Source organism: Dermacentor variabilis, chromosome 3, assembly GCF_050947875.1.
Source record: "Dermacentor variabilis isolate Ectoservices chromosome 3, ASM5094787v1, whole genome shotgun sequence".
NCBI classification, from domain to species: domain Eukaryota; kingdom Metazoa; phylum Arthropoda; class Arachnida; order Ixodida; family Ixodidae; genus Dermacentor; species Dermacentor variabilis.
Window position 1 is genome coordinate 157,064,035 of NC_134570.1, and position 12,065 is coordinate 157,076,099.

Genomic DNA, 12,065 nt, shown 5'->3' on the forward strand with positions numbered 1-12,065 from the left:
GCTACTGCAACTCTTGCAAGATGCAAGAAAAGCAGGCTTAGCACTACCTCTTTTGGAAACTCATGCTAACCAAGGAGCTAAGTCTAGCACTAACAAGCAAGCGTCACCCAGGTATAAGAACACACTATTCCCATGAAGCAAGCATCCATCAGTTATATAGAAGTAGCCAGTATTTGATGTGGAATGCCGTGTGGCTGCAACAACCACAGCCATGCCACTTCAGCTCAAGTATACGCGTGCTATGAGTATGTGCCTCTTTGATCTACTGAGTGTGGCATACTTTATGAGTGTCATATGCACAATATGTGGTTCCAGCCAATCAGCACGCATTAAAACAAGAATTTCGGATGCAAACAAGAAGGCAATGAGCCTGAAAATACTATCAGCAGTGGTTGCCCGCAACTCTTATCACGTTAGTACTTCCCCAACCTGCCCCTAGGAACTCTTGGGAACGACCAGTGAGCACTCCCACAAGCTTAACAGGGACCTCTAGAGTGTGGCGTGGTGTGGTGCCCACAGAGGCAAGGGCAGCATCGGCAACGACGGGACAATGCCATCATCCCGGAAACTGGAGGGACTTGTAATAGGAGACAGACCGCTGGACAGCCTCGTCAGGCGTCACGTTAGGGTAGTAGTTGAGCCGCAGCGTGGCCTTGGTGCGGTTGAAGAAGAGCGATGTGCATATGTAGGTGACAGCCGAGGGTGGAGGCACATAAAAGCGTGGCCGGTACAGGGGTCGAATCAGCCGCAGCACCAGTACCAGCAGCATGAGCACCAGGATGGCCAGCAGGTAGGGGACCGTGTAGTCCGACAGCCGGCAGCCCTGGCACTCGACGAACGGCCGCAGGAACTCGTAGATGTCCTCGAGGGGCGTGTCGTCTGTCACGTAGAACACCTCGCCTGCCACCGACTCGTCGATGGCCAGCTTCTCCATGGCCCGCAAGTGTGCCAGGGCAGCATTTCCCACGTATGTCACCTGTTGTTGCGGTGAAAACAAAACAGAAGGAAATGAGGTTGCGAAACAAGCTAGGTGGTTGTTTACTGGATAGATGAGAACCCCCCCATAACACTGCTATGCTAGCTCAATCTGAAAAATTTCTAAGCACCCCAAGAAATGCAGCCATTTCAGAATACTACATCTTAAAAAATTGAGGAACAGCTAACTTGTGCTCACTAATGAGCACCCTTAACCATCATTGCAGGTAAGAATGTTCCCATCTTTCATAGTCACAGTCATCTGCGAGTTCTTCAGAAGATTGTACACCATGAGTCAAATCTGTGCCCCCCCTCTCTCCTGGGGAGCAGTGTCCTCGCCCCTCTATGTGCAAACTTAAACTGAGTTAGCACTGGCTGCTTTCGACTACCAATGCCAACTACACTGGCCAGCATTGACAATGTCATGCAATTAAATATATATATGCTTCATTGCCTGCATTTGTCATCTGACTGCAGTGGCAGTAGACAAAGCAGAGTTGAGGCTATCAAAAAGAACTGGCCCGACCGTCTTTTTGACTCTGCAACTGAACTGGCCAACGTTGGCTGTAGTGACCATTCTGCCAAACTAGCTGGTTACCCGGAAGCAATTACCAGGAAGAAAACAAGATATATCCAAACACTATGTTGGGCTTTCGGGCTGGACTCTCTACTCGGGACGTTATGCTGCAAAACAAGCAGCAAGTACTAGACAGTAAAGTGAGATCCACGAAAGCTATATTAGGGTTGGAACTCAAGAAAGCATTTGATAAAGCAGCGCATTCGGCCATACTCAGTCGATTCAGCAACCTAAACCTAGGAGAAAGGGTGTACAATTACATCTGAGACTTCCTAACGAATAGGAAAGCTGCCCTCACCATGGGGGAACTCAAGTCCGAGCTGAGGGACATGGACAGTTCGGGTACGCCTCAGGGCTCCATGAAATCGCCCATGCTCTTTAACCTCATTATGATAGGATTATAGGAAAAGCTCGAGGACATTGAAGGAATCAATCACTCCTTATACGCGGATGATATTACCATATGGATCTCGCAAGGCAGTGATTGAGAGATAGAACAGAAATTACAGGAAGCAGTAGATAAAGTGGACAAGTACCTTACATGCACGGGGGTTGAGTGCTCCCCAGAGAAATCAGGGCTTCTCCTTTACAGACCCACCTTCAAGGGCAGGCCGCCCAAGGGATACATCAAGGAGAGAGAGCACAAGGAGATACAGATTCATATGAAGAATGGCGGGGCCATCTCCATCGTTAAACAAATTAGGGCCCTGGGACTCAACACTGAGTCGAAGGGAACTAATGGTGAAACTTTTAGAAAGCTTGTGACCAAGGTCACTAATGCCCTTAGGCTGATCAGGAGAATCTCGAACAAGTATCAGGGAATGAAGGAGGCTAGCATTGTTAGGCTCATTCCTGCTTTTGCTATAAGCCGCATCATTTACGTGGCTGCGCACTTCAACTGGTACTACAAGATAGAAAATGATAAAATCAATACGCACATAAAGAAAGCTTTTAAGCAGGCCATAGGCTTGCCTGAAAGCACCAGTACAGAGAGATTAATATAGCTGGGCATGCATAACACTTTAGAATTGATTGATGCTCAGCAGACAGCTCAGTTGGAAAGACTGGCCAGCACTTGTACTGGCAGCAGTACCGTAAAAACCGGAATATAGGTCGAACATTTTTTTCAAAAAACCATTGCGAAAAGTCGACCCTCGTCTTATATACCGGACTTGGCGGAAAAACTACAGAAGTCTTGCAACAATGGGTGGATGACGTAAACAGCCACCATTAGCAGCAGCGTGGTGTGGCGACATTGAGGCATCCAAAATGGCATCCACAAAATGGCATCCACTTCAATGGAAGGCTAGGAGCCCAGATCGGCTGGCGCCTGGCAGGCCGGGCAGTAGCTATTTTAGGGGGTCCACTGCGTCTCATGGTGTAGGGGTAGGTAGAAACAATGTAGAAAGTGCAACCAATAGAGGCAGACGCCAATAAAATGACCACTAAGAGGTCCAGGAAGAAAACTACAAAAAATAAATTTAACACCAAGATCAGGTACATAAACATGCAAGGCGGTAGAAAGAGAGCGAAGTGGTTAGAAATAGAACAGCAGTTAAAGGACGAACGAGTAGGTGTATACGCGCTATGCGAAACACATCTCAGGGATCTAGAAGACCCACCGTTTATTGAAGGCTACGTCTGGGAAGGGAGCAATAGAACAACGGAGAGGAAGGGAGGAGGAGTAGGTACGCTGATACATCAAGGAACAAATTGGCAAAGAATAAAGTCAACTCGCAAAGAACATGCTGGGTATCAGGTACAATTGCCGGTAACAAGATATGGCTAGGAGTATTTTATTTAGGGACAGGGGACAAATGCAGGCAAGAGAACAAGGATCTAGTGAAGTGTCTCGATGACGATATAAAGCAGTTTGGAGAAGGTGCCGATATTTGTCTGCTGGGTGACATGAATGGCCACATCGAGGATCTAGATGGATACACAGATTGTAATTGGAAGTCGATGCTAGACTTCTGTGAACGACATAACCTAGTTATAATAAATAGAGAAAATAAGTGTGAGGGACAAATCACGTGGGAGCCCCGTAACAGAGAAACGACCATTGATGACTACTGCTTAATGTCGCAGGGGTTGTATAGCAAGTTCGCAATAGTGGAAATAGACGAAGAGGGGAAGCACAGCCTCGGAAGTGATCATAAGCGTATTAGTCTACAGTTGGGAGCCCTGCTCAAAAGAGAAATGCAGGGAAGTCAAAAAGAGTATGCAAAATTAAATGACGAACAAATAGCGCAAATAGTGGCCGGCATGCAGGCAGCAATAGAGAAACATTCCATAAAAAGGTGGGATTATAATCAGTTAGAACTATCATTAGTACAAAAATAAAAGAAGTAAAAGGAGTAAACCGCTGGAGAAGAAAGAGGAAGCCACAAAGTTGGTAGAATAAGGAAATTAAGGAGACCATCGAACAGCGACAGTTGGCATCACGGGAACACAGAGAAGCAAAGAGGGCGCAGTTATATGAAGAGGAAATAGGCCAAAAATGGGAATCTTATCGACAAAAGAAACAACAAGTGCAGGTCCTCGTCCAGGCTAAAATAAAGTAGTCCTCTGATCGCTGGCTGGCTGAAGTTCACGATGTAACTAATGGGGAGTCAAGAAAATTCTGGAACCATATAAGCTGGCTGGGTAAAGCTAATCACAGAAAAGAGGAACAGATTCACGATGCCAAAATTGTTTAGAGGGAGATGACGCTATGAACTACATTGGTTCAGTTATAGCAGAGACATTTAGCAAAGGCGATAGGGTAATTGCCCCTAATGAGGGAGCAAGACAGGATAGCATAATAGAAAACAGCTTAGAACTGACCATTCTTAACTGGAAAAAGGCGGAAGCAAATGTTTCAAAATGCACGTCCGCGGGGATAGACGAAATTCCAATCAAGTTAATTAATGAACTTGGCCCAAGAAGCAAGGAAACGCTGATGAAAGCATTGGAGACAGTCATAACAAATAAGCAAATTCCGCACAGCTGGAAACAGAGTATAATGAATTTGATTTATAAAGGGAACGGTGATAAGAACATAAAATCCTTCCGACCAATTACGATAACATCAGTTATATATAGGTTGGCGATGCAGGCGGTGAAATTAAAGATGCAGTCATGGGTTGAAAGTAATAGAATACTCGGAGAACTTCAGAATGGGTTCAGAAGTGGTAGGCGCTTAGGTGATAGCCTGTTCGTGCTTACCCAGTGCATAGAAATAGCTAAGGCGGAAAATAGACCTCTGTATTTGGCCTTTCTGGACATAAGCGGTGCATACGACAACGTGAACAGAGAACTCCTGGGGAACATATTAAAAGATGAAGGTATCGGTCATGAGGTAATTGACTTTCTACAGGAAATACATCGAGAAAATAATGTTGTAATAACATGGGAAGGAATTAAGAGTACGACAACTGTCGAGGTACACAAAGGATTAAGGCAAGGTTGTTCTCTATCACCGCTGCTGTTCATGCCTTACATGATAAGTATGGAAAGAAGGTTACAACGAAGCAATCTAGGGTATAATCTGTCGTACTGATTAGGCGGAAAGGTTGTTAAGCAACGACTACTGGGTTTAATGTATGCGGACGATATTGTACTGTTAGCAGATAGCCAGGAAGATTTGCAAACTCTGGTTAATTACTGTGGAGACGAAGGAGACAGTTTAGGTTTCAGTTTTAGCGCAGCTAAGTCCGGTTGGATGTTTTCCAACGATACAACTGATCAGGAGCTTACAATACAAGGCCACGAAATACCCCGAGTGGCCGAATACAAGTATCTCGGGGTATGGATAAACAAAGGGCAGATGTACACGGAAAAGCACGAACAGTCTCTCATAGCAAAAAGGCGAAGAGATGCCAGGATAATGAAGCGTAGGGCATTGTGGGGGTACAACAGGTATGAGGTACTGAGAGGTATTTGGAAGGGAGTAATGGTGTCTGGGCTTACTTTCGGAAATGCGGTCCTCTGCTTAAAGGCAGAAGTTCAGTCGAGACTAGAAGTAAATCAGAGAGCTGTGGGAAGATTAGCACTAGGTGCCCATGGGAAAACCACAAACGAGGCAATACAGGGAGATATGGGCTGGACATCATTTGAAGCACGGGAAGCTCAGAGTAAAATCCTATACGAAAAACGTCTGAGGAAATTGGAGGATAACAGGTGGGCAGCTAAGGTATTTAAATACCTATACAGAAAGAGCGTTGACTCGCAATGGCGGAAAAGAACTAGGAAGCTAACCAGTAAGTTTGCCAGACACGAGGACGAAGAAAGACAGAGCGTTAAACGACAGGTTAAAAACGCGGAAGGTAAAAAATTGGATAAATTCAATGGAAAAGAAGCATAGTGTGAGAATATATCGATACTGGAAACAACAGATCAGGAAGGAAGCGTTTTATGATAACTCAAGAGGCAGTGCCCTACACTTTGAAGTGAGGTCAGGATGTCTTAGAACGCGGAGCTATAAGGAGAAATTTAACGAAGAAGACACATGTACTGTGTGTGGTAAATCTGTAGAAACGATGGGACACCTCATACTAAAATGTGATGGTATCCATCCTGATGTCGATGCGGGCACAGTCACGCTTCCTGAGGCCCTAGGGTTCAGAGATAATAATAGTCATGTAAATAAATATGCGGTGGAAATTAGCAAAAGGCGATTGGAGGATTGGTGGCTCAAAAGCAGAGAGGTGACATAAGGTTAAAAGTGTAGGAAGACGTATTTAAAGAAAATGGCGAATTTTAATAACTTACAACACAGTTAAATAAAATAAAAAGCTGAGCATGGTGGCAACTGCCATCACCCCATTTCAAAGGGGTTGCTCCTACCTTCCATCCATCCATCCATTGAGGCACCGCTATTTTGCGTTTCGATTGTCACAAAGTTATATTGGTTAAAGGCTGTTTTTTCACATTTTGTTTCAAAATGAGCGGAAGCCGACGACAATTCACCGTCGCCTTCAAGAAAAAGGCGACTGAGTACACAGAAGCCCACGGCAACCTGACGGCACAGCGCGAATTTGGTGTACCCGTAAACAGCATTTGGTACTGGCGGAGGCAGAAGCAGCGTATTACAACTTGCAGCAACCAAAAGAAAACGGTAATGTCATTTCGTGGTCAGACCGCAGCGGCCCGCAGAACTGGAAGACAAAGTTGCGGAGTTCGTCTGGAAGCTGCGTGTAAGATCACTGCCTGTGACTCCCAAATGCATCCGTTTGAAAGCGGTAGAGATTGTACACACCTCTGGATTGGGCAGCGAGAAGCACTCGTTATCCGACTCTAGTTCGGACGACTCCGATCAAACGCGTTGCTCTAATTTGGAGTAGCGCTTGCGCACTTCGTGCCCTTCTGTGTACTGTACACCCAGCCAATTTTTAACAGTATTACGCAACCATCGACCCGCATGTTTGTCAGCACCTTATCATCACTGCACGAAGCGGCAAAATAGCGAAAGTAAGTGCATGTGTACACATGCGCATATCTCGTTTGTTACGCCGCTCAGCGCCGTTAATAAGGTGCTGACAAGCATGCAGGTCAATGGTCGCGCCATACTGCTGAAAATTTGGCCAGGTGCACATGCGAGCAGCATTTAAATAAATACTTTCACCATTGTGCAACCGGCTGAGTCGCATTTGTTTCAAGGTAAGGGTGTCTTTCGGTACTTTTGCCATTGAAAAATATTTTTTTTATTTTTAGAATTCGTTAGTTGGGGGATCAACCTATATTCCGGTCCGACCTATAGTCCAGTTTTTATGGTATACATACTCGATAAATTACGAACAGAGAGAGAGAGAGATGAAGAGGAAAGCAGGAAGGTTAACCAGATATTAGTCGCCCATTTGCTAAATTATAAATAAATTACCATAACCAGCAATGACTCAAGCTTGCATTGGCCAGAGAGATCAGGAGCAGGATTCAAATTCCAAATTTACTCAAAAATATGCACCTGGAATTCAATCAGGACAGGAGAACAGGCAGAGTTAATGCTCTACTCAAACACTATGGCAATAACGAGGAAGCACTATTCATGGATGCCGTGGAGTATTCAAATCACCAAGCATTTACAGCAGTAGCAATTAATACAAAGTAAGAAAGCTTACACACGTGCTCAATCAAAACTAGGATCTCTTAGGTTGCAGAGGAGGTTGCCATTGCTCTGGCTATCACTTCTCTCAAATATAGATACGTTATGAGCGACTCTCAATCGGCTATATGAAATTACGCCAGAGGATGGGTATCAGTTGAAGATGCAAGAATTCTGAATAGTAAAGTCAAACTCATATCATCTGAGGAATTTTACAAGGAAATCATCTGGTTCCCAGCCCATACAGAGTGCGAATCCACTGTCACCCCAAACCTTAACGAATCTGCCGATCGCGTTGCGCGAGGACTCATTAACTGCGCCCGATTAGGGGTGGCTCTGGCCGAGGAGGAGATGATGGAACAGAAGGATAGGGAAAGACTTTTCTCATTCAGTGACATTACCCAATTCCCTAGAAAGTCGAGGTGTATATATCCACATCCTAGCCCAAAAGTGGACAGGTCTCGGACGGTTGAGTGCAGGCACCTTCAAACCAGAACTTACACGAACCCGGCACATCATTAACCACACGTTTCCGGAATTATACCCTGATGCCAAATGTATATTATGTGATGATAGAGGATCCACCCTAGAGCATATACTTTGGGATTGCGAAATAGTTCAGAGAAGAATTGCAGCCTCCACCTCCCCACCCCCCCGGATAGACTAGAGGTGCGGTGGAGAGTCACAGCGACCTAGCTCTGGTCTTCCGGGCCAACTTTGGGCCATCCAGCAAGCCCGGCAAGCTATTGAGAGACGGGGTCTCCCTGCTGCCCCCGGTGCAGCCTAGAAACAGGTCATCACTCTGCAGGATATTCAATAAAGTTGTCACAAACACACTATCACGTGAAAAAAAATGCAAGCTTAAGAAAATGACCTAGAAGGAGAATTTCCCTTTCCACGTTTACTCCTGCGTGTGACACTCAGGTGATTCATTCACGAAGGCTTAGTTTTAAGACCAGCATGCTCTTAGCGCACAGCTGCAGCACGATCACACATCTCACTTTCAAGCAATCAGGCAAGAGAGGCATTTTTATTTATTTATTCTTGTTTGCACTTCATTCCAGCATGATAGGCCTCAAGATGGCACTGTGAAGCTGACATACGAAATATTAGAGATCTGAATACAGTTTCATTTACTCGTGTTCTAACATTTTTTTTAGTCTTTGAGCTCCTTTAATCACAGGCATTGGGTTGCAGTTCATAGTGAGCGTGAATATACATCATCCTGTTTCAGCACGGCACACAGTACCCCGCTCGGGACACCTCTTACTCCCACTTTTCCTGATCAGCAACACAGTACCACAGTTGCCCATGTTTTGTGGTGCTGTCTTAATGTTGAACTCTTATAACTAGCACTCGCTCATCAAAGTATCATCCTGTAAGATGTTGACGCTATGGTAGTAGTAAAGTGGCAATACATGCGCGTACCTGGAAGCGCTCATCAACGCTGCGGATCTTGGTCAGGGTGTTCTTCCAGGACTTGGCAACACGCAAGAACTGCACCACGAAGTGCTGGTCCTCCTCCCCGTACATTGCTGTTGGCCGAAGCACCAGTGTGCTGAACTTGGTGTGGCCTGCACAATGAGAGGGCGACAGCAGCGTGTGTCAAGCCGTTGCTGCTGCTCTGACTTGATACAGGTCACAAATGGAACAGGGATGCAGTCCCACGCGAACTGGTCATTATTATTAGGTTTGCAAACATGAAAATGATCACAGAGAGATAAAAGAGAGAGAAGAGGAAAGGCCTGGGGCTGACAATTGCTGCCAGAAAGGGAACAACACCCGCCTGCTCTAAAGGAAGAAAGGCTGATTCATTCGCGGGGTTTAATGTCCCATAGCAACACTTTGTACTCACGCTTTGTCCCTTGATAGAGCACTCACATGAAAACTGCGTCGCACCTTTTTTTTGCCTCTGTTATTTAGGTAGCTGTCGACTCCATAGATATGGTACAAAGACTCCGAACTAATTAACTACAGCGCCTTTCATACAGCCCGTTAGTATTGCAAACGTTTCGTTATGTCGCTATGAATACCAATCAGATTTTTAGTTTAATAGTGGGCCATACTGTAATTAATATTATGTAACTGACACTTGGGTCTGCCTTGCACTGTTTACTTAAGATGTAATTAATATGGTGATTTTCTATTACTTTCAAAAACCTTTCAGAAACCTTGCAGGTTTCTTTCAGAAAACAAGGGTTTTTCCATCTAAATGGCAGGTGGTTTCTGTGGGTTATTGCCATCTCATTGTGGCCAATCTGTACAAGACAGAAGCAGGGAAGCACATCACGTGACTCAACACTGCTTCGTGCAGTTGTCGGGCGCTTTTTCACTGTTGGGTTTGACTTCTGCTGCCTGTCATAAGTTCGCAAATTGGGAGACCCACAGCAAGGAACACGTAACACCAACCCTTCCCCTCCATCCGCGTCCATCTATCACACGTGTAAATGCGTATGCAGCTGGGTGGCACACATTTTCGAACTCATAATGTGAATACGAAGCTAGTCTTTTAACAAGTTGCTCGAAGTTAGAGAAGAGACTGATGTGTGCCTACGAGCAGCATTTGAAACGAGAGGTTGTCGTACGGTGTTTCGCAGAGATGGTTGCTATGGGCAATGGTCACCCCGTACATTCGCTTTCGTTGGCGGGGTGGTTTGTTAGCTTTCTGAGCATCATGTGACCACTGCGAATAGATATGCAGTAACTTGGCACCGAAACATGATTTTACTCGCCAACACCCGAGGATACAGTTCCGATTAAGGCTTAACAAGCTAGACGGTGTGGCCGTGACAAAAATTCACTGCCAGACCTTGTGATAGCGAGCCGCAAGCCATCACCGAAAGCATGCTGCTTACATGTTCCTATGGTTGGCTCATTAGTGATTGGCTGCTTCCGGTCAAATGATCTGCAGCAGGGCCCCAGTGTGTGTATTTACGTCAGCGGTACCTGGCACCACATGACTGCCAAAACAGGTTTCAATGATGTGATAAGTATCTTTCATCACACGAGGAGTCATGCTACATTTGGCATGCATTTTTAACTGGCCTTGTTAATAGGTAACTTTCGAGGTATTAACACTGCATAGAGTGATCACTGGGTGAACAGCAATCCAACAAGGCGATAATAATGACATGAAATTTTCTGTCCGTACTCCTTAAATTTTCACACTGGTGCAGAAAATTCAGTCTGAGGAGGAGAGTTCCCAATTGAAGCAACAGCTTGCAGGGCAGCCGACTTGCAGATTTTAGTGAATTGTCCGTTAGCCTGCCGGGCTCAAGCGAATGTTGTAGCCAGTCAGGCTTAGTTATTTATTTGTTTGTTTGTTTACTTTATTGATAACTTGATTGGTTTTAACATCTCAACGTAACACCAGGGGCTATGACAGACACCAAAGTGGAAAGCTCCAGCTCACTTTTAATCCTTGGTTTCTTTCTTCTTTTTTAATGTGCAATGCAAGTTTGGTATATGGGCTTCCCTGTATTCTGTCTCTATCAGAGCATGACTGGAGCAGATGGGAATCAAACCTTCGACCCCGTGTTCAGCACCGGAAAGCAATAGCCATTAGAGAAAAAGGTGGCATATTGAATTAAGATATCGAGTGAGTATGGTGGACAGTTTCGAAAAGAAACAGAAAATAGCAAATTAAAGAGTGATATTGTTACGGGCATGTTGAGAGTATAGAAGATTATATTTATAATATATATACAAAATGAGTCTGAGCAGTTAGGATGGCTGACCACCAACAACCCGCAGCAGCCAGCGTCTCGCGATCTTCTTCTTCCTCTCTTCGTTCATCTTTCCGTAACAAGACCCCCGGGTGGTGAAGCACCGTCTCGGCGCATGGTAGGCGAAGAACTGCGAGCGAAGTATGGCTTCAGTCGCAAAACGTGCACGTCAACAGGCGGCGGACTTGAGAATGGATCAAACTGTAACGGCGTGATCTCATAATTGACATCATTAACTTGACATAGGACTTCATAAGGCCCTGTGTAGCGGGAGAGAAGCTTCTGGAAGAGGCCGACCCAACGACATGGTGACCACGTGGGGTGAACTGAACATGGCGATGCCGCCGGTCGTAACACTCTTTTTGCAGATGCTCCGAGGCTAATAAACGAGATTGGGCGATTTGATGTGCCATGTGAGCGTGATTGATGACTTTGTGAGCGTACTCAGTGGCAACGCGGGGCACAGACCGTGTCGTGTTGTGGTACAGACCGTGGTGTCGAACGGTAATGTGGGGTCACGGCCATACAGAAGATAAAAGGGTGAATATCCTGCAGTGTCATGTCAGGACGAGTTATGCGCGAATGTCAATAGGCCAGCATGGCATCCCAGTCATGGTGGTCGTTGGAAATGTACATTGACAGCATCTCTGTAATTGTTCGGTTGAGACGTTCCGTAAGACCGTTCGTTTCTGGGTGGTAGGCGGTG

The 12,065-nt window shown here is 45.6% G+C and overlaps 1 protein-coding gene across 2 annotated transcripts in view; it reads right to left on the minus strand.

Moving 5' to 3' along the window:
• Positions 1 to 248: 248 nt before the first annotated feature.
• Positions 249 to 12,065, minus strand: part of LOC142576447 (3 beta-hydroxysteroid dehydrogenase type 7-like) — a 35,130-nt gene continuing 23,313 nt past the window's right edge. For both annotated transcript variants that reach the window (XM_075686585.1, XM_075686586.1), the window contains exons 6-7: positions 9,063 to 9,208; positions 249 to 976 (exon numbers count right to left, since the gene is read on the minus strand). In XM_075686585.1, the coding sequence (XP_075542700.1) occupies positions 557 to 976; positions 9,063 to 9,208 (566 nt within the window). In that variant the 3' untranslated portion in view covers positions 249 to 556. The remainder of the gene's footprint in view (positions 977 to 9,062; positions 9,209 to 12,065) is intronic.